The sequence below is a fragment of the Nicotiana sylvestris genome, chromosome 1, assembly GCF_000393655.2.
Source record: "Nicotiana sylvestris chromosome 1, ASM39365v2, whole genome shotgun sequence".
NCBI classification, from domain to species: Eukaryota; Viridiplantae; Streptophyta; class Magnoliopsida; order Solanales; family Solanaceae; genus Nicotiana; species Nicotiana sylvestris.
The window spans coordinates 161,207,258-161,230,891 of record NC_091057.1 but is presented as its reverse complement, the minus strand read 5'-3'; the positions used below and the strand labels follow the sequence as shown (position 1 = coordinate 161,230,891).

General features: G+C 38.7%; 1 protein-coding gene across 2 annotated transcripts; it reads left to right on the top strand.

The window, feature by feature from the left end:
- The first annotated feature begins 6,570 nt into the window (after nt 1–6,570).
- On the top strand, nt 6,571–10,925 carry LOC104248893 (large ribosomal subunit protein uL14mz). Of its 2 annotated transcripts, none has more exons than XM_009805243.2 (4): nt 6,571–6,735; nt 8,434–8,481; nt 9,692–9,783; nt 10,161–10,925. In XM_009805243.2, exons 2-4 carry the CDS (start codon nt 8,448–8,450, stop codon nt 10,533–10,535), a joined length of 501 nt encoding a protein of 166 aa, XP_009803545.1. In that variant the 5' UTR covers nt 6,571–6,735; nt 8,434–8,447; the 3' UTR covers nt 10,536–10,925. The 2 variants fall into 2 exon arrangements, with proteins under 2 accessions (XP_009803545.1, XP_009803546.1); XM_009805244.2 differs by having other exon boundaries at nt 6,574–6,735; nt 9,695–9,783.
- The last annotated feature ends 12,709 nt before the right edge of the window (nt 10,926–23,634 follow it).

Genomic DNA, 23,634 nt, shown 5'->3' with positions numbered 1-23,634 from the left:
ACTCAAAGAATCACAAGGCACAACCAAATATGAAGCAAAATAGGATGACATGTAGGAATAAGTAGAACTCGGATCAAATAGAACTGAGACATCTCTAGTATAAACTAAAACCGTACCTATGATAACCACATCAGATGACTCAGTCTCAAGCCTGGCTGGAAAAGCTAGCATAGGGGCTGGGCCCCACCACTCTAAACCATATCTCTAGGACGACCTCATGCTGGCTAGCCTCCAACTCTAGCGGTCTGGCCTCCACCTCTAACAGCCTGACTTCCACCTCTAGCGGCCTGACCTTTACCTCTAGCTCCCTGACCTCTAGCTAGCTAAGCGGGCGGTGATGCAACCAATGCCAGAATCATGGCACGAGAACTCTTTTGTGGTGTACCACCCAATAATCTCATACAGTCCTCCTTATATGCCCAAAACCACCACACTCAAAATATCCATCTTGGTGTTGTGGCTATTGAAACTGAGACTGACCCAAACGGGTCAGATAACCACGATAATAACTCTGAATAAAAAGTGCACAGGTAGGAGTTGGCAGTGCATTGTAGGCTGGCTGCCCAGAATGAGGCACATAAAGGCCACGTCTCCCTGAAACACTATAGGATCTGAAGTGTTGGCTGATATGGCCTGGGATGATGGCCTCTACCAAAAGTACCCCTGCCTCCAGACGAGGCACCACTGAATCCACCAGAATGTCGAGGTCTCTTGTCAGTTTCCTGACCACTCCCCTGAGCTAGTACCATCTCGACTCGCTTGGCAACATTGGTTGCCGCCTGAAAAGAAATCTCACTCCCAGTCTCCTTAGCCATATGCAATCTAATAGGCTGAGCAAGTCCCTCAATAAACCTCTTTACTCTCTCTCTCTCTCTTGGTAGGAAGAAGAAGAATAGCATGACGGGCCAGATCCACAAATCGAGTCTCGTATTGAGTACAATTATAGAACCCTATTGCATATGCTTGAACTGCCTCTGATAGTCCTCTCTCTAAGTGATAGGAATGAACTTCTCAAGAAATAGCTGAGAGAACTGGTCCTAAGTGAAATCAGGCGACCCAGCTGGTCTAGTCAACATATAATCCCTCCACCATTTCTTGGCGGAACCCGACAAATAAAATGCAGCAAAGTCGACCCTATTGGTCTCCACAATCCCCATGTTCCATAACACCTTATGACAACTGTCCATATAGTCCTGGAGATCCTCTAAAGTTGCACCACTGAAGTGAACTAGGAAAAGTTTGATAAACCTATCCAATCTCCACAAAGCCTTAGAAGACAAAGCCGATCCATCACTGGTCTGTGCCGCAATGCCCGACTGAACTACCCCAACGGGTTGAGCAGTTGGAGTCTGAAACTAGGGAGCCATCTACTCTGGAGTTTGAGTAGCGAGAGTCTGTGCTCCTCCCCTAGCCTAAGAGACGGCTGGTGCTACAAGAAATGTACCAGTCTGGGCTACACTCTCCATCAGGCCCACCAAACGGACCAAACCATCCTGTAGTACCGGGGTGGCAATGAACCCCTCTGGGGACTAACGTGGTCTTGCTGGAACGGTCTGGGCTGGAGCATCTTCATCAAACTCTACCTAAGGCTCGACCATTGGTGCTGCTACTCGAGCTCTAGGCTGAGTCCTGCCCCTGCCTCGGCCTCATCCTCTGCCCCTCGTAGGAGCTGCTGCTGGGGGATTTGGATGCTGCTTAGCTGAAGATGCGGTACACGTTCTCGCCATCTGCTAGAAAACAGAATAGAAGGGTTCAATCAGAAATGATAGAAAAAATCGCATGACAAATAAGAGTAGAAGTGAAATTGTTCCTAACTTCATAGCCCCTGGGAGATAAGTATAGACGTCTCCGTATCGATCCTCCAGACTCTACTAAGTTTGCTCATGACTCGTGAGACCTATGTAACCTAGCGCTCTGATACCAACTTGTCACGACCCGAAATTTCCACCGTCGAGACCGTGATGGCGCCTATCATTTAATTTGCTAGGCAAGCCAATGTTAGAATAATTTATCCATTTTTTATAATTGAATTAAATAATGGGAGATAACTGGAATAACTGAAATATCAATGCGGAAGATAAAACTGCCAAACGTCTATTACAATTCCCTGAACCTGGTGTCACAAGCGCACGAGCTTCTAAAGTAATACACATAAAGATTTAAAATAAGTACAAAGCTGTTTGAATAAAGTTATACAGCTAAAAAAGAGAGGATGGGGACTCCAAGAGCTATGGGCACTGAACAGTCGTACCTCAAGCCTTCGCCGATGTCCAATCCGGGCACGCTAATAACCGCCGCTAGGATCAACTCCAAAATCTGCACAGTGTGAAGAGTATAGTATCAGTACAACCGACCCCATGTACTGGTAAATGCCGAGCCTAACCTCGACGAAGTAGTGACGAGGCTAAGGTTGGTCACCTACACTATAACCTGTACGCAGTATATAATAATGACATAATAATGGAAATATTGAACAAAATTTAAACAGCTAACAGAAATTGATAACCACATCCTTGAAAATACACTAGTGTCGTCTAGAATTACCAATCTTTACCAGTTCAAATAATAATACCAAGAAACAACTTAGCTAAGGAAATGGAAACATATAGGTTGTTGCGGCGCGCAACCCGATCCCACCAGACAACACGTAATCCTTCCTTATTCCATCGTAACAATATCAATAACAGTAAATATTATATATATTTGTTGTGGTGCGCAACCCGATCCCACCATGTATTAATATCAATAATTCACCCTTATTTCATCATGTCAATCCACCCTTATTCCACCTGTTGCGGCGTGCAATCGGATCCCACTGTATAAACATATTCACCCTTATTCCACCATATCAATCCTCCCTTATTACGCCTGCTGTGGCGTGCAACCCGATCCCAATATATCAGTACCAAACACTTAATTCACATAGTCAAATCAACAATCTAAATCACAAGGCCTTTGCAATCAGTAAATACCAAACCAAACCAAAAGAAACCTTGTACAATATAGAATCTACACAAATAATACTACACAACAAGACCAACCCAACAATTTACAATTAGAAGGTGAAAAGAAGCCAAATTAAGCAAATAGCATGGATTAGGGGAAACTATGAAAAGAGTTAACATGATCAACAGAAGAAGATATTGATTAACACGTAGCAGTTACACATGAAAAATATTTAGAGCATATAACAGTTAAGACAGGGAAGGAAGCAGTTAAGGAAAAACAGTAATTCAGGAAAAAAACAGATAATTTGGCGGTGTATAAGCACTCATCACCTCGCATATACGCTGCTCACATGAGAATCACATAGCAAATAATATGAGTGTTCCTAATTCCCTCAAGTCAAGGTTAGACATAATACTTACCTCGCTTCAAGGATCACTCAAAGCTCAACCACGGCTTTGCCTTTCAAACTAACCTCCGAACCAACAATATCTAGCAAATTACCAACCAAACGATTCAAAATGAGCCTTAGGAATCACCCACGATAACAAAATTCGATTTAGGTCATTATTGGAAAAGTCAACAAAAGTCAACACCCGGGCCCGCTTGGTCCACACCCGAAATTCGGACCAAAACTCGATTAACCATTCACCCTGAGCCCGGATATACAATTAGTTTTAGAATCCGACATCAATTTGAGATCTAAATCCCCAAATTTCGAAATCCCTAGTTTCTACCCAAAAATCCTCAATTCCACCATAAAAATCTTAGATTTTAGGTTGAAATCTTGTAAAATAAAGTGAAAAATTGAAAGAAACTAGTTTAAAATCACTTACCTATGATTTGGGGAAGAGAAGGTCCTTGGAAAATCGCCTCTTGTGTTTTAGGTTTTGAAAATTTGAAGAATGGGAGAAAATCTCGTCTAAGCCTCTTTTCATCAGCTACAGATGTCACATTTGCGACTTGGGCTTCGCAATGCGAAGTCCTTCACACCTCATCTGCCTTCGCAAATGCGAACATGAACCTCCGCAATTGCGACTCTAGGATAGCATTTGCGATCTGTGTCCTTCCTAGATTTACTTCGCAAATGCGAAGAATTCTTTGCAATTGCGAAGACTGTATGGCCCAGCTACTCCTCGCAAATGCGGAACCTGCAAAGGTCGTATATGCGATTCCTGATCTCGCATTTGCGAGATTAGAGGCCTACACCAGTAATGTTCTAAGTCTCATTTCATTCCGTAGCCTATCCGAAACTCACCCGAGCCCTCGGGGCTCCAAACCAAACATGCATACTAGTCTAAAAACATCATACAAACTTGCTCGCGCGACCAAATCGCCAAAACAACACCTAGAACTATGAATTTAGCACCAAATCAAATGAAATTTTCAAGAAAGCTTTGAAACTTCTAATTTCTCAACCGGACGCCCGAATCACGTCAAACCAATTCCGTTTTTATCAAATTTTATAGACAAGTCATACATATGATATTGGACCTATACCGGGTTTCAAAACTAAAATACGGAACCGATATCCAAAAAGTCAAACCTTGGTCAAACACTTCCATTTCAATAAGCCTTTAACTTTTAAATTTCAACGAAGTCTGATATCTCGGGCTAGGGATTTTCGATTTTGATTTCGGGCATACGCTCAAGTGCCAAATCACGATACAGACCTATCGGGATCGTCAAATCACGAATCCAGGTCTATTTACTAAAAATGTTGACCGAAGTCAACTCAAAGGAAGTGTTTTGGGCAAAATTTCTTATTTTCATCAACTTTTGACATAAAAGCTTTTTGAAAACACGCCCAGACTGCGCACACAAATCGAGGTGGGTAAGGAAAATGAGATTTTAAGGCTTAAAAGCGCAGAATTGAATTCTAAAACACAAGATGACATTTCGGGTCATCACATTCTCCTCCTTTAAAACAATCGTTCGTCCTCGAACGGACATAGAAAAGTACCTTAGCTGGGAAAAAGGCGGGAATATCTATATATATAGTAAATAAATTTACTTAAGAAATTAAATATTTAATGACTTTGAAAATTTAAAAAATTTCAAGTAACAAAATAAGATCTTAAATAAAATATTTGTGTTATAGAGTTATTGTGAGAGTATTAATAACACTCACAAATATTATTAATAAATTTTAATAATATTCAGGTAGTATTCATTACTTAGTATTTTTATATTTTCATGATCTTAAATAAAACATCTATATTATAGAGGTAATGTGAGAGTATTTCTTAGCAATACTAAAACATATTTTTAGATTTGTCCTAAAAATACCAAGTGACTTTTCTCAATACTATTTTAATAAAGCGTCACGTGAAAATATAATGTGAGAGTATTTTAATAATACTGAAAAATATATTAACAAATTTAAATAATACATGAATATTTTTTTAGCAAAACGTCACACGAAAATAATACTAAAAAAATGTAAACTAATAAAACATGACGTCACATGAAATATAAAAATATTAAATAATGAATAATGCAATAATGAAAAGCAATAATAAACAAAAAACATAGAATATTGAGACTTATTTAAATTTGAGATAAGAAAGTGCCTTTCCAATAATGATTAGAAAAGTCATATAATAGATAATACCACATAACCAGAATTTAATAAAATTAAAACCAAAAATATTGAACAATAAAAGAATTTCAAATAACGAGTAAATAAGTTTACTCACAAAAAAAAACAAAAAAAAATATTTTAAAAATATAGAGATAAAATTTATTTGAATTCAAGATGAGAAAGTCTCTTTTGAATTATGATGAGAAAATTCATAAAATAGATTATATAAAATAACTAAAATCATAATAGATAAAGGCAAACCGGGGAGATACTAGCAAAACTAAATGAGTTGGTTGGTTTTTCTGTAGATGAAGAAATATAATTTTTTGAGATTAAATGTTCTTCTTCTCTAACAATAATTTTATAGAGACAACTCAATAAAATTTATTTATTTATTTTTTACTTTATTCTTTTGAATGCGGTCACTAAATTTAGTATGCAATATATAACTACAACAACAACAACAACAACCCAGTATAATCTCACAAGTGGGGTTTGGGGAGGGTAATATGTACGCAGACCTTACTCCTACCCCGAAGGATAGAGATGCTGTTTCCAGGAGACCCTCGGCTAAAAAAAATGCAATATATAACTATTTTTGTTAATTCTTTTGCTTATTTTATATTGAAACATATGTATACTAATAAATATTTAACAACTCATCCCAAATGAGATGAAATAGATATTGTAATCAAATGGTAAGATACTTCTATCGTATTTCATCTTAAAAGATCAAAATATAAAAAGAAAAGCTAAAATTAATGTGAAAGAATTCAGTTTGCAACATCTTATTCATAACTTATACCAGAAGGATGTAATCTCTTTACCCTTGCAGTAAAAAATTCCTTTTTCATTAGATTTATGTTTCTTAGTGATCTATTGGCTATCAAAACGAATAAAAAAAAGGACTATTTACAATTTAAATAGAAAAAACTAATTTACACATATTTTTAATATTTTAGTAATTGATTTTCTGAAAAAAATATTATACCTAAAAGAATATTTGTAACAATATAAAGTAGAGAAAATAAATTTTATACAGCGAAATTGAAAAAAAAAGAAGGCAAAAGAAAACCATAAACCCTAGTAACCTAGACGCACCAGAGGTTCATTTTTCTCCAGTTCTCAGCCAAAACGAAGCATCAACCCATTGACAATATCAGATCCTCATTTCGCAGTTCATCTTTCTACTATTCGTTATAGCTGTAAGTATAAAGTCTTCACACTTGGCACACCAGTCTATCAATTTTGAAAATTAATAGTCTTTCAAGAAAAGATCCAAATTTTATACCCATTGAGCTAAACGATTCAATCTTAAAATATGCTTTGGATTAAGTTTGCGTTTTTTTTTTTCAAATATGGGTTTTAGTTATATTAATGGGTACTGCGAATTGGCGATTTTTTTGTACTTTTTGAGATAAAAGGTTAAATCTTTTATATTTGCTCTGGATTAACTTTGTTGTTGTTGATTTTTTGTTGATTCTCTGGGCTTAGTCATACTAATGTGTACTGTAAATTGGTGAAAACTTGTTATTTTTCTAACTCCAGTTGCTAACTGATTCATTTACATGAAAATTCTGTAATGCGAGTTTTGGTACATTGTATAGTTCATTGCATTTATAGAAATTGTAAGGATCTTGAGAAGCATAACACTCTGTAAAGCTACTAGTGGGGAAGCAAGAGGTATAAGCTAAGGTAATTCACTAGTGGGACTACACTTCTTTAATCAGGAGTGACTTGTTTTTGTAGTTTTTTGAATTAGGGATGTCTTAGTGAACAACGAGGTGCTTTCTGTGGCTTCTTTCCAAAGGCGGATCTAGAATTTCTAAAACATGAGCGCACCACTGAAAAAAAAGTATTAAGTGAGAATTGATCTCTGTTCTTTTGGGTAAATAACTGAGTATTTTACCAAGTGCACCATTCAGCCTTTGTGGAGCGTGGGTGCCTTTAGATACTATTAGATTAATTGTAGAAAATACATACATAAAATATCTAGTTTGGCGAAGAGACTATAGGTTCATGTGTCCCATAAATTACCCTATAAATCCGCCCCTGCGTCTTTCCATGTCTAAATGGTCGTATTTAACTCCTAATGCTGGAATTTAAAAGAGGCCTTTTTTGAATGTAGATAGTTTCTGAAGGTTGCATACTTCTTTAAAGTGTTTAGTATTCTGAATCCTGATCGAAGCTTGCAATTGCTTTTCCGGCAAAATAATGGGCACAGCACTTCATCCTGTTGCAGTTCAAATTAATTCTCGAAGAAAATTTGAGTGCACATCCTTATTTTCTCCGTTTAATTAACTAATTGCAACCAGATCACTGGGTGTAGCATTAGTTTCTTGACATGAGGCACTCATGGTGCAATTTGCAATGATCTTTCTCTGAAATTGTGAAAATAAGGGTAGACCTGGTGCTGAAAAAAAATAAATTAATGTGCATTTTGTGATGAGAGTTCCGAAGGAAAATAGACAATGGAGGAATACCCTATTGCAAGGATCCTCCACTCCAACCATAAGATTGAGGGTTCAAATCACCAAAAGAGCAAAGTAAAAAAAGGCCCCCTGTTGGCTCGTCGATAAGGGGGTTGGGCCGGGAGGTGGGGGTTACCATATTCAAAAAACTAAAAAGAGGGAAAGGAAACTTCAAGTTATCAATGCCTTTGATGCTTGAATTTTTCTTCCCCTGATCACTGTCCGTCTGTCCCACATGTAGACTTGCTGGCTTAGTACTTCACATAATTTGATTATTAATTGCATTAAATCTAATTACCAAATAAAAAATTACACTAAATCTATTTGAATATAGTTTACACCTATTGGCACAATTGGTGTTTTAATTTGTACTGCTTGTGTTATGGCTATTTGTGGATGGTATTGTACTTAACTTTCTCCTTCGTATCGCAGAATCTTCTCCAGTGATGGCTGCATCTTCTTCTTCTCGGTTGGTTCGTGGTAAGGGGCTTTACTTGCTGTGACTGCTAAGATGAAGCAGTATGCTATACATTTGTATGAGATGGAACTTATCTCTCTCTTTCTCAATGATGTGACAAATATGTTAAAATGCCAGTGATGTCTCTCTCTCTCTCTCTCTCCCCCTCCCTTTCTCTCTTTTCCTTTCCTCGGCGGAAGATGTAGTTTCAGGCAGATAAACCAAATGAAAACCACCGAGGAAAACACATAGGAGTACGTTTTAGGGGTTGCAGGCCGAGATACTCCTTTGTCTGTGTTTGATTTGTAGAGAGGTAGTTTACATTATTTCTCATTGGGGATGGTCTAATGAACTCAATTAGGTTTTTCATGTACTTATTCTAGTTACTATCCACACAATGAAGTCATGTTAAATTTTTTGCATGGAGGAGATCATAAAGAGGAAGTAAACGTTTGTCTGTAGTGATATAATGTATTGGTTGCTTGTCAGCCCTCTTTTTCCTTTTTCTTTCTCTGATAATTTTTCCATCAAAAAGTAGAATGTTTATTTATTATATTTGTCACTCTTACCAACTAATCTGTCCATTCAGTGGAGTTTGATATCAAACTACTCGAGCAGTGAATGTCATTTACGGTCTTTAGTCTTTACTGCATAGCAGGTAGAACTTAATATATAACGTAAAGGGAGGGCTTTTACCCATTTACAGGATAAAGTCCTCTTGTGTCAAGAAAACTTCTGTTGAATCAATTTTATCCCAAATTGAATATCTTCATTGTCCAAAATGATGTCTATGCGAGACTCATGTTTTTACTTGATACAACTTCTCTTTCTTGTTTCTTTTCAATATTCTTAAAAGAAATAGATTAGCTTGTGGCCTCAACTTAGTCCTATAATTGCATTGACACGACACATTTATACCTATCAACTTATTTAATCATTTTTAAGTCAAACATTATAATTAATTTGGAAGAAGGAAGTAATATGATTTTTATCAGCCATATAGGCATAAAGATTTCTGCGGGAAGACAACCTTGCGAAATGTTGTTCAAAATTTGATGGTTTTATGTGCATTAGAAAGTTCATTAGTAACTGCAACAGGATATTATGCTATCTGTATCAGCTCATTGCATTCACTGCTTTCTTGTGCTATAATCCACATTGCATTATCTGCCGCTCCTTATTTCCTTGTCTGTATGTGTGATCTGTGCTTTAAACATGTTTGATGAGCTGCAGTAGTGGGTCGTTCATTGTTCAGTGGCCTCTGTAACAATCCTGATGGTTTAGTAAGATCAACACACGAGATGAAGTGCAGTCATTTGTTACAGGTTAGTCTGCTCTGCTATTTCAATCACTCCCCCCCCCCCCCAAACCCTGATTCTTTTTCCAGTACATTTGCAATGTGCATCAGCCATGGATCATGAAATATGGATGTTGCGTGCATTTTGTTAATGCATGCGTATAATGTAATAGTGCAAGCCACAGAATTTATTGTTCACATTAAGATAAACCCTTCTTACTAGTCAAAATTATGAAATGCTTATTTTCATTAGAGAAAACGCCTTAACAACATCACTTGGCTAAAAGTTTATATTAAAATGGTCTTGAATCTTATGAGGTAACTCTGCTAATATTGAGTATGATTTGAATCGTCTCATGTTACAATTATGATACTAAAGTTCTTTACTTGTTTTTGGTCCTTCAGCAACAAAGGACCTTCATACAGATGAGGACGAATCTGAAAGTGGTAGACAATTCAGGTGCAAAGAGAGTGATGTGCATCCAAGCACTGAAGGGCAAGAAAGGAGCAAGGTTAGGAGACACAATAGTTTGCTCAGTGAAGGAAGCTCAGCCAGGTGGGAAAGTGAAGAAAGGAGATGTTCATTATGGTGTTGTCGTTCGTGCTGCTATGCCAAGGGGTCGCTGTGATGGGAGCGAAGTAAAGTTTGATGACAATGCCGTGGTACTTATCAACAAGCATGGTGAACCGATTGGAACCAGAGTTTTTGGTCCAGTGCCCCATGAGTTGAGGAAAAAGAAGCATGTCAAGATTCTTAGTCTTGCAGAGCATATCGCCTAGGGTCAGAACCACTTGCTTCTCAGGGTAGTTCTACCGGTGATTATTCTGTCGCTTGGAAGCTGAGTGTCGCGTTTACTGTATTGTGGGAACCTACCTTCTTGTTCACAAGCTGCAAAAGATGCTTCTTTTATAATCATAAACATTTTGACTTGTACATATAAATGTTGGCGCGCAAGGCACTGTGCTCTCTTTCCCTTTCCTCAGTTTTGGTCTGGAGTATGATTTACATCCAGTGCTCAAGGCACAGAATCCATAAACCGACTTGAATTAATACTAGTATGGTTTCATCCTGTTGGAACTTAAATTAATACTAGTATGGTTTCAGAGTATCGATATGTTATAAAGCTATAAATACTTTCAGATATAATTAACTTCCGAAGCATTCGTTCATTTGTTTATATCTTCATTTTAATCTGCATCGCGATGGACTTGTTGTTGTACGGATTGTGATATTGAAATTAAGAAGGAACTTTAAGAGTGACATTGAAATTGTGATTGTGAAATTCTCATGTTATCTTATTTAAAATGACACCATCTTTAAGGGAGTCTCGCATTGAAAGTAGAATTTGAAAAGTAAATTTTAAATACTTGTCTATCAATTTCTTATCACAAAGTACTTTAATGATCATTTTCTTATTATAAAATACTTGAATATATACTCTTTATTTTTTAGTTCTTGGTTGACACTTAATTTACAAAGGAACATATCTGCTCTAAAAAGGTCGAAATCTTTTCTGAAAATTTCAACATACGTTAACTGTTAATGGGATGCTTGACAGCATCTCACATAAGTATTTTGTGCTGCCTCAAAAGTCAAGTAGTCACTTTTTCTTTAAAATGTGATAATATCACACCTCAAGGCTTTTTCTATATTTTTTTTGGGTTTGCTTTGCTATCAAATCAAATTTCTAACAGTACATAAGTATGGTGTGAAGTTATAAATGCATACACGTGGATAGCCACTTTGCGATATTTAGCTGAAACGCCATGTAAGGTGACTAGAGGCGGAGCAAACTGTAGCTTTCTTCAAATCACATCAAACGCTATTCTAAATGGCAGAAGAAATCAGAGGCCAAGCCACAAAGTACTGAATTTCTCTTGTAACATTGTAATTATTTTATTTCTTATTACGCTCTATCTATAAATTATTCAGGTTGCAGGTATGCAGTAGTTACGGGGACAAACAAAGGGATCGGATTTGAAATATGCAGGCAGCTCGCTTCTCAGGGAGTAGTTGTGGTTTTGACTGCTAGAAATGAGAAGAGAGGGGTTGAAGCTGTAGAGAAGCTCAAAGGGTTAATTGGTTTGGCTAAAGAGAATGTGGTGTTTCAGCAGCTTGATGTTATGGATCCTTCCACTATTGCTTCTTTGACTGAATTCATTAAGACCCAATTTGGCAGGCTTGATATCTTGGTAAGAAGCATCACAAAAGCAATGTTACGTTGTTGATTGATTTTCTTGTTTATGATCAGAGCAATTTGGGAAATGATAGAGCTGTGGGTATTTTCAGGTGAACAATGCAGGAATTGGTGGAGTCACTGCTGATGCTGATGCCCTTAGACCTAAACAAGAGTCCACTGGGGTGAGCTCCTTAGACCTAAACAAGGTCGCCGGAGCATTACACAATCCAAATGGCAATCTAGAGAAAGTGAATGTACCATAAGGACATGTAAAGGTGGTCTTCTCTTGGTCCTCCGGGGTAATTAGAATTTGATTGTACCCCGAGTAACCATCTAGAAAATAATAGAAAGCCCGGCCTGCAAGACAATCAAGGAATGACAATGGGAAATGATCTTTTCTAATCACCTTGTTCAGCTTCTGGTAATCCATACAAACTCTCCACCCAGTGACCGTTCTAGTGGGAATGAGCTCATTGTTGTCATTGGTCACCACGTTCATACCACCTTTCTTCGGCACACATTGCACCGAAGAGGTCCACGAACTGTCAGAGATAGGATAAACTACCCCTGCATCTAGCCACTTGATAACCTCTTTCTTCACCAACTCTTGCATCGCCTCATTTAGTCTTCTTTGATGCTCCAAAGAAGACTTTGCATCCTCCTCCAAGATGATTTTGTGCATGCAAAATGCGGGGCTTATTCCCCGAATAACAGCTAGAGTCCATCTGATTGCCCTTTTCCGCTTTTGAAGAACCGTCAAGGTGGTCTCAACCTGCATGTTAGTAAGGCAAGAAGAAAGAATAACAAGTAAAGTAGAATTTGAACCCAAGAATTCATACCTGAGGTGTGGAGGAAGTGGCTTCAACTCCAACACCGGTGGCTCCTCAATCGATAGCTTTATTGGTGGAGTTTTGCGGTTTTCAAGATCCAAAGATAGCCTCCTAGGCTCATATGAATATGAACCCATACCATGCAATGCATTCACGCACTCCACTTTACTAGCATCATCATTGACATCCATATTAAGAAGCACGGCCTCAAGGGGATCTTCGATATGGATCATGGAACTTGTGTCATCCACTATCACAACTGTGACAATGTCTACAAATGAACACACCTCCGTGTTATTAGGTTGTCTCATTGATTTGCAAACATGGAGTACCACCTTCTCATCCCCCACTCGAAAAGTCAACTCACCCGCTTCAACATCAACCAATGCCTTCCCCGTAGCTAGGAAAGGCCGACCAAGAATAATCGGCACTTCAAAGTCCACCTCACAATCCAATATGACAAAATCAGCTGGCAGTATAAACTTATCCACCCGGACAAGTACATCATCGATTATGCCCAAAGGTCGCTTCATCGATCGATCCGCCATTTGAAGTCTCATTGAAGTGGGTCGAGGTTGTCCAATTCCCAAAGTCTTGAAGACCGAGTACGGCATCAAATTTATGCTAGCCCCCAAGTCACAAAGGGCCTTGGCAAAATCCGCACTTCCGATAGTACAAGGGATAGTAAAAGCTCCGGGATCCTCAAGCTTGGGTGCCATTGAATGCACTATGGCACTCACTTGATGAGTCATTTTAATTGTTTCACACTCCATCGACCTCTTCTTTGTTACCAAATCTTTCATGAACGTAGCGTACCCCGGCATTTGCTCAAGCGCCTCCACCAAAGGCACATGGATTGTGAGGCTCTTCATCATGTCAATGAACTTTTTGAATTGATTGTCACTCTTTTGCTTTGCTAACCATTGAGGAGAAAATACAAGAGGTTATTGAACAATATCTAAGGGACAATAAAGAAAATACCCTCCAAGCCAAGGGCTGGCCTTCTCTCATGTCAGCCTACATACTCTCTAAAGCAGCGATGAATACTTACTCGAGGGTCATGGCAAAGAAGTATCCGTCTATACAGATCAATTGCATCTGCCCTGGTTTTGTGAAAACAGATATGACTTACAACAGTGGGATATTTTCTATTGAACAAGGCGCGGAGAGTCCTGTAATGCTAGCTCTGCAGGAAGATGAAGACACAACCAAAATTTGTTATTGAGAGAAAATTGAAGATGTGGAATTTTGCCAAGGTGGAGATTTGTTGAAATTGGCAAAATGTTTGTCCCACATCGGTGGGAAAACAAAAGTTGGGGGGATTTTCCCCCTATAAAAGAAGGCTTAATGTTTAGGATTTAAACACACCTCTCATTTGCCTTCTCATCTGTTTAAGGCATTTGTATCTTCTCTCTTTAGTATTATTTCACTTGTATTTTTGGAGTGAAATAAAATATTGGTTGTGTCCGAGGAGTAGGCAAAATTAGCCGAACCTCGTAAATTCTGGTGTTCCCTTTATTGTTGTTTTATTGTCTTATTTATTATTTGGTGGCTGTCATAATTTTTGGTATAGTAGTTGTGACTTATTCACACTATATACATTTGGCTTCCGCAACAATTGGTATCAGAGCCAAGGTACTGTCTAAGTATGCTCTGTGGTTGCAGCATAGTCTGATCTTCCACATCAGAAAAGATTTATCTTGGTAACTGAGTCAAGGTTCTGTCTGAGTATGCTCTGTGGTTGCAGCTTAGTCTGATCTTCCACACCAGAAAGGAAATAATCTTGATTTGTGTCGTCAGCTATTAAATAATATTTGTGTCAAAGATGGGAGACAATAAACAAGAAGAATCTACATCAAGTGTCAACAATACGTCATCATTGGCATCTTCGCTTATGACAAGAATTGTGTCAAATGCGAAATTTGCGGTCGAAATATTTGACGGGTCCGGACATTTTGGGATGTGGCAAGGCGAGGTTCTAGATGTCCTTTTTCAACAAGGGCTAGATCTGGCCATTGAAGAAAAGAAACCAGATGTTATTGGAGAAGAAGATTGGAGAATTATCAACCGTGTTGCTTGCGGTACCATTCGATCCTACCTTGCTAGAGAGCAGAAATATCCATACACAAAGGAAACTTCTGCAAGTAAATTATGGAAAGCACTGGAGGATAAATTTTTGAAGAAAAACAGTCAAAATAAATTGTACATGAAGAAGAGACTGTTTCACTTCACCTATGTTCCTGGTACCACGATGAATGAACATATCACCAGTTTCAATAAGTTGGTCACAGATTTGCAAAATATGGATACAACTTATGATGATGGTGACTTGGCCTTGATGTTGTTGGCGTCACTTCCTGATGAGTACGAGCACCTTGAAACTACTCTACTCCATGGAAATGACGAAGTTTCTCTCAGAGAAGTTTGTTCAGCTTTGTACAGCTATGAACAAAGAAAGCGAGAAAAACAGAAGGGCGGAGAAGGAGAAGCACTGTTTGTGAGGGGTCGTCCTCAAAATCAAACGAGGACAAAGAAGGGAAGATCCAAGTCAAGATCCAGACCCAGCAAAGATGAATGTGCCTTTTGTCGAGAAAAAGGGCACTGGAAGAAAGACTGTCCGAAGTTGAAGAATAAGGCCAAATATAATAATGGAAAGGCCATTATGGATTCAAATGTAGCTGATTGTGATGATTCAGACTTCTCATTAGTTACAACAGAGTCATCAACATCATCAGACATATGGTTGATGGACTCGGCTTGTAGCTATCATATGTGTCCCAACAGGGACTGGTTCGTGGATTTTCAAGAAGGAGAATATGGAATCATTCACACAGCGGATAACAACCCTCTTACCTCATATGAGATTGGTTCAATACGATTAAGGAACCACGATGGAATGATCAGAACATTAACAAATGTTCGATATGTACCAGACTTGAAGAAGAATCTCATCTCTGTGGGAGCCCTAGAATCAAAAGGGTTCAAAATCATTGCAGAAAATGGAGTGATGAGAGTATGCTCAGGTGCACTAGTAGTAATGAAGGCTAATTGGAAGAATAATAATATGTACTGCTATTGTGGCAGTACAGTTATTGGGACAGCGACAGTGACATCCAGTGACGACAAAGAGGCAGAAGCAACCAAGCTATGGCACATGCGCTTGGGACATGCTGGAGGAAAATCCTTGAAAACTCTATCAGATCAAGGATTGTTAAAAGGAGTCAAGGCTTGCAACTTGGAGTTTTGTGAGCATTGTGTTAAAGGGAAACAGACAAGGGTTAAATTTGGTACAGCGATCCATAATACTAAAGGCATTTTGGATTATGTACACTCTGATGTTTGGGGTCCTTCCAAAACACCTTCATTGGGTGGGAAGCACTATTTTGTAACCTTTGTTGATGATTTTTCCCGAAGAGTATGGGTGTATACAATGAAGAGCAAAGATGAAGTGTTGGGAATTTTTCTCAAATGGAAGACGATGGTGGAGAATCAAACAGGCAAGAGGATCAAGTGTATTCGCACAGACAATGGAGGTGAATACAAAAATGATCATTTCAATAAGGTCTGTGAAAATGATGGCATCGTCCGACACTTCACTGTTAGACATACACCACAACAGAATGGAGTGGCAGAACGTATGAACCGGACCTTGCTGGAGAAGGTACGGTGTATGTTGTCCAATGCTGGCTTGGGCAAAGAATTTTGGGCTGAGGCAATTACATATGCATGCCACCTCATTAATCGTCTACCATCTGCTGCTATTGATGGCAAGACACCATTTGAAAAATGGTATGGAAAGCCTGCTGTAGATTATGACTCTTTGCACGTGTTTGGCTCAACTGCATATTATCATGTGACAGAGTCAAAATTGGATCCAAGGGCAAAGAAGGCTATTTTTATGGGAATTACTTCTGGAGTCAAAGGATATCGCTTATGGTGTCCTATGACAAAGAAAGTAATATTCAGCAGGGATGTTACCTTTGATGAATCTGCTATGGTAAATAAGGTAACAGAAGATACCAAACAAAATGAAGGTGCTTCTAAGCAGGTGGAGTTTGAGGGAAAATTTATTTTTCCTACACAAGAAGCAGAGGAGGAAACAAATGAAGATTACCCTCTGGAAGGAGAGCCAGTAGAGGAGATTCCAACTCAGGAACCTCAACAACAACTTGAATCAATAGCAACCAGCAGGCCAAAAAGAACAATAACGAAACCTGTTCGTCTCATAGAGACGGTTGCTTGTGCAACCTCAATTGTAGCTGATGATGTTCCTACTACTTATAAAGACGCTGTCCAAAGTTCAGAAGAAGATAAGTGGAGGATTGCCATGAATGATGAAATACAGTCCCTTCATCAGAATCATACATGGAGATTGGCCAATCTCCCGAAGGGAAAGAAAGCAATTGGGTGCAAATGGGTATTTGCAAAGAAGGAAGGATTTCCTAACCAAGTAGATGTTCGCTACAAAGCAAGATTGGTGGCCAAAGGATATGCTCAAAAGGAGGGAATTGATTACAATGAAGTGTTTTCTCCAGTTGTAAAACATTCCTCCATTAGAATTATGTTGGCTTTGGTAGCACAATTGGATTTGGAACTAGTTCAGATGGATGTAAAAACTGCGTTTTTACATGGAAACTTGGAGGAGGAAATCTACATGACTCAGCCAGAAGGATTCAAAGTTGCTGGAAAAGAAAATATGGTATGCAAACTTGAAAAATCGTTGTACGGATTGAAACAATCTTCTAGACAATGGTACAAGCGATTTGACGAGTTTATGTTGCGGCAAGGGTACAAGAGAAGCAAATACGATCATTGTGTGTATTTGCGCAAGCTTAAAGATGGTTCCTTTGTATATCTTCTCCTATATGTTGATGATATGTTGATAGCTTCCAAGAATTCAGAAGAAATTGATAAGTTGAAGATTCAACTGAAGAAGGAGTTCGAGATGAAGGATCTGGGTGAGGCAAAGAAAATTCTTGGCATGGAGATAATAAGAGATAGACGTTCAAAGAAACTCTGTTTATCTCAGAAAGAATATTTGAAGAGAGTACTGCAGCGTTTTGGCATAGATGACAAGACTAAGCCAGTTAGTACTCCACTTGCTTCCCATTTTAAGCTAAGTACTACTATGTCGCCAATGGATGAAGCTGAACGAGAGTATATGTCAAAGGTACCATACGCAAATGTTGTTGGTAGCTTGATGTATGCAATGGTTTGCACAAGGCCTGACATTTCACAAGCTGTTGGAGTTATTAGCAGATATATGCACAATCCAGGGAAGGAGCATTGGCAAGCTGTGAAGTGGATTCTACGGTATATTCATAATACTGTAGATGTCGGGTTAGTTTTTGAGCAGGAAGACAATCAGTCTGTAGTTGGATATTGTGACTCAGATTTTGCGGGTGATCTGGACAAACGAAGATCAACTACTGGTTATGTGTTTACTTTTGCAAAGGCACCAGTTAGTTGGAAGTCTACTTTGCAGTCAACAGTTGCTTTGTCTACAACAGAGGCAGAGTACATGGCTATTACAGAGGCTGTGAAAGAGGCAATTTGGCTTCAAGGATTGCTAAAGGAGCTTGGTGTTGAACAAAAAGGTATCACAATTTTTTGTGATAGTCAAAGTGCTATTCAATTAGCGAAGAACCAAGTTTATCATGCAAGGACGAAGCACATTGATGTTCGGTATCATTTCGTACGAGAAATCATAGAAGAATGTGGAGTCACGGTGAAGAAAATTCATACTACGGAGAATCATGTTGATATGCTGACAAAGGTGGTGACTGCGGTCAAATTTCAACATTGTTTGGATTTGATCAACATTGTTGAAAACTGAAGATTGAAGATGAAGACACAATCAAAATTTATTATTGAGAGAAAATTGAAGATGTGGAATTTTGCCAAGGTGGAGATTTGTTAAGTTTGGCAAATATTTTTGTCCCACATCGGTGGGAAAAGAAGAGTTGGGGGGATTTTCCCCCTATAAAAGAAGGCTTAAAGTTTAGGATTTAAACACACCTCTCATTTGCCTTCTTATCTTCTTAAGACATTTGTATCTTTTCTCTTTAGTATTATTTCACTTGTATTTTTGGAGTGGAATAAAATATTGGTTGTGTCCGAGGAGTAGGCAAAGTTGGCCGAATCTCGTAAATTTTGGTGTTCCTTTTATTATTGCTTTATTGTCTTATTTATTATTTGGTGGCTGTCATAATTTTCGGTATTGTAGTTGTGACTTATTCACACTATATACATTTGGCTTCCGCAACAACAATAACATGTCCTTGAGCATATTCTATGCTGGAGATTTTAAAGTGTAATTGCAAGTGAGGAAAATTCGAGCTAATTCTGTCAGTTATATTCGCAGAGTTGTTGAAGGGGAGTCTTGGCGTAATTGGTAAAGTTGTTGTCATATGTCCACGAGGTCACGGGTTCGAGCCATGGAAACAGCCTCTTGCAGAAATGCAGGGCTGTATCCAATAGACCCTTATGGTCCGGCCCTTCCCCGAACTCCGTGCATAGCGGGAGCTTAGTGCACCAGATTGCCCATTATATTCGCGCAGTTGCAAATTTTCAGGATTATTTTTCGTATAAACCAATTTTACATAAATGATAACAAGAATAACCATATAATAAATGATAAACATAAAGTGGATAGCAAACTTAAAGACAATAGTGCTAGTCCGGTTTTTGTTTCAACATTGGCTGTCTTACATTTTGATTTCCCGATAACAATTGAGAGATTGTAACTTGTTCTACAAGAATTAAAAAAAGACCTTTATATTTTTTTTTTAATTATGTATGATTAAAACTCATATAAACATTTTGACTTGTACATATAAATGTTGGCGCTCAAGGCATAGTGCTATCTCCTTTCCCTTTCCCCAGATTTGGTTTGGAGTATGATCTGTAACTATATTAAATTTAAGATTATTTAGCAACGTTTTCTGTTGGTCCATAAACCAGAAAGTTTTGAAGCTATAAATGCTTTCAGATATAAACAACTTCCGAAGCTATACATTCACTCAATAGTTTATGACTTAATTATGTAAATCTACTTATAGTTGGTATTTGGTTGCATCATGATTGAATTGTTATATAGTTTGTAACATTAAAAAGAAAATAAAAACGAACTTTAAGAGTGACATTAGAAGTACGATTGAAATGTACTATTTTAAATGATTTCTTTAGTGTCCATGGTGAAAGTAGAATCTAAAAACTAACATTTAAATACTTTTCTATCATTTTCCTTCTAGAAAAGTACTTCAATTGAAAGACTCCTTACCTAAATTTTATTTTTGTTATTATTTGACAGTTAATCTACAAAGGGACATATCTGTTGTGGTAAGCTAGAATTTGTTTTGAAAAATTACAATTTCAATCTAAATTAACTGTTATATATAAATTCTACAAATCATATGTTTGTTATATCGCATAAAAGCATTGCAATCTACAGAGCGGATCTAAAATTTCTAGTATATGGGTACTAGAGCTACTAAAAAAAGAAGAAGAAAATATATTAGGTGGGAATTGATCCCTATCTCTCTTGGTGAATAACTCAACTTTCAGCCAAGTATATCATTCAACCTTATTGGAGCAAGGGTGCCAAAAGTTACTAGCATACTAGTTTTAAAAAATATGTACGTAAAATATTTAATTTTGCGGAAAAATTATGAGTTCACGTGCCTCATAATACCTATAAAAATCCGCCCCTGGCAATCTACCTCAATTCGGAGGGGTCACTTATTTAAGAAAAATGTGATCGCACTTACTTTAAGCCTTTCTCGGTTTTCCTATATTCCTTTTTCTTCCCTCCCTTGCCAAATTTGTAAGAGGACTTACTTTTGTCCCGTAGGTATGCTCTGAAGTCATAGATATATACACGTGGATAGCCGCTTTGCCATATTTTTCCATGCACTACTGCTGAAAAGCCATGTAATCTCACTAGAGCACAAGCATATAAGCTAAAGGAAAATAAGGTCAAAATATCCCTTATACGCTTATACTTGTCCCACCTTTTCTCTTACACGATTCGGAAAAAAGTTAAATATATTTCTGCACTATTAAAAATTAATTAAATATATCCTTCATTATATTATTCGATCGTTACAAACCCTACTATTATTCTGTAAAACATGCCTTTATTTTTAACGGAGGGCCACTTAGTTCCTTATTAAAAGACACATGCCCAATTAAAATATTCGGTCCTTTAATTTTTACCCATAAACCCGGCCTGAAATCCTTTGATTAATTTCATCTTTGTTAGCACCAAAGTCATCAGAAGCTTCCTCAAGCTCAGCCACAGCTGAACTCTAAAAGCGGAGACTATTCTTGAGCTCTCTCTCGAACCAAACGTTGGAAAGCTCAGTCAATTTCTGGTACTTACAAATTTCACGGAGCGCCACTGTCCCTGGCCTGAATCTGTGAGGCTTCTTCACTCCTCCGGTTGCCGGAGCTGACTTTCTGACTGCTTTTCTGGCTAATTGCTTTCTCTGAGATTTCCCTCTGGTGGATTTTCGGGCAATTTGTTTTGTACGAGCCATTTAGGAATTAGGAGTTAAGGGATTTGGTTGAGAGAGTAATTGGATTTGTGAAGGATTTTGAGTTTGGAATGTGATGCCGCCTTAATATCCACCTCTACCTTCGGAGAGATATTTAAGCATAATCATTAACTAATCACCAAGAATTTTTAATGTTTGGGTTTAGAATCTTAGAATTTCCTGTTAGTATTAGCAATAACATATGTTTACCGTGAAAATGGTAATAACAATTAAATTCGTTGTTGGGATTCTAAAAATACGCGATCTATTTTTATGCTAGTTGTTAGAGCAGTTGATGCTATATATGAAGTTTAACGGCAAAATACGAACTAAAGCAGAGTTATAATCAAACCGAGGGGCTAGCTATTCGAGCCTCGGGCTAGCCGATGAAGGGCCTCGAGGTCGACGCCTGGGCTCGGGCTCGAGCTATCGAGGATAGCCGGGAAGGGGCTAACAGTCAGGATATAATTGGAAGGGGCTCGAGCGAGTAAGTTAGAGAGAAAAGACAGAGAGTTGTTATTGATCTTATGTAGAGTAGTTGGAGCAACAGCAGCCCCTTATAAAGAGATGAGGATCCCCTTTATATAAGAGGGGGATCCTCTCATAGTACAAAATATATTAATTGTAAAGGCATGAAGATGAGACGGCTAGACGCGACGCCTCGATACAGGCTCTGGGTAGGCCGATTTCGTCAGACTTAACCGTGTGCCTTGGGAATTCCCTATTTTACTCTAGCCTCGATCTATATCCTCTTTAAGTCGGACCTCGGCAAGCTCCGAGGGAGGGAACTCGGTCACAGCTTCGCGTCCTCGGGGTCTCGAGATGCTCTCCTAAAGTGACTTGATAGCAAGAAATTAAACCCTCTGATTTCGCTGCATACAGATAGTCTCTGCGTTTCTCAGAACGAAGCAATGGGAAACGAGTATGATACCAGATTCCTCGGGCTTCCCGTGATGACGTCATATCGATGACGCAACCTGTGGGGTAAGTTTTTACGATAACCGGGACATCCCATGGACTTGTCTTTTCGACACCATTCAATGCGTTGTCGATTCCCGTTCTTCAAGCGGCAATACCGCCGTCGATTCGGCTCTTCAGAAACACATTAATTATACCTGTCGGTCAGTCTTCCAAAGAGATTGATGGCCGTGTCATTATCCCCTATAAATGGGGGCGTTCTGGCGTCATTTTTCTATCCAAGTGTCTTCATTTGTTCATTTATCCCTTTCCCCTTGCCATCTTCCTTTATTGTTGATCACCATGTTTGGATTTTATGGCCTTAAGGTTGTTTGGCAGCGTTTCTATAGGCCGTGTTGTGGCCTTTTGCCTGAGCTTCCCTTTGTCGATCGAGATTATACCGCCTTATCGTCACTGTCGTTGTTGTTGCGATTCTTATTGCTGTCCTTATTGGCTCGAGATGACGACACATGGGGAATCGACTTTCTCCTTTTTTAGAAAGTTATTCGGACTATGCATCGCTGCTCAGTCTCCTACCTTGGCCTGGTGTGGCACTTCATCCCTTGGATTTTTTCTTTCCCAAGGGATAAATGACACAATCGGTCATTGAGGTTGGGGCCCACCAAATCTTCAACCTTTGGCTTCGGCACGTTATGTCTCTTTTTTCTGCCTCTTCTGCATCCCCTCCTTTTCCTCTTCTTCATCTTCTCCCTCGACGAGCTTATTCTGTGGTATCGAGCTGGGAACCTAGAAGATGTGGAGATCGAAGGAGTTACCTTCGAGGACGCGAGCTCGAGGACGCGGCGCTCGGAGATGCTGCTACCGGAGATGAACCTTCGAGGATGGACTAGGTTCTTAGGTTTTCATTATGGGTGTATACCTCTTTGTTTCTTTGTTTCTGTGTAAGGACCCCTCACGGGCTTTTGTATTTGTATGTAAGGACCCCTCGACGACCATTGTAAGCCAATGTTTATGAAATAGAGATACATCTTCTTCACTTCTACTTTTGTTTTTTGCCATATTCTTGTATATTCTTTTGCATTTGCGGGGATTTTGAATGTATGCCTTTGTTGACGATCGTCGATATTCTTTCTGGTCTTTGGTCGACAGAAATGGCTCCTTTCAAAGCCTACCGTGGTTCCTCGGACCAAGCCTGAAGTGATCTGATAGACTTGGATCGTCGGGACCCTCAAACCGCATGAAGATGGCATATCGAACCTTGAAATCTTCGAGGGTGGTCTCTGAGTGAAGGTCAACTTCGGGCACCTGGAGATTTACTTTGAACTTGATGTAGACAACCTTTTAAGGCGTTGTAGGCAGGTCTCTGAGTGAAAGTCTTCTTCGGGTACTTGGGGATTTACTTTGAACTTGATGT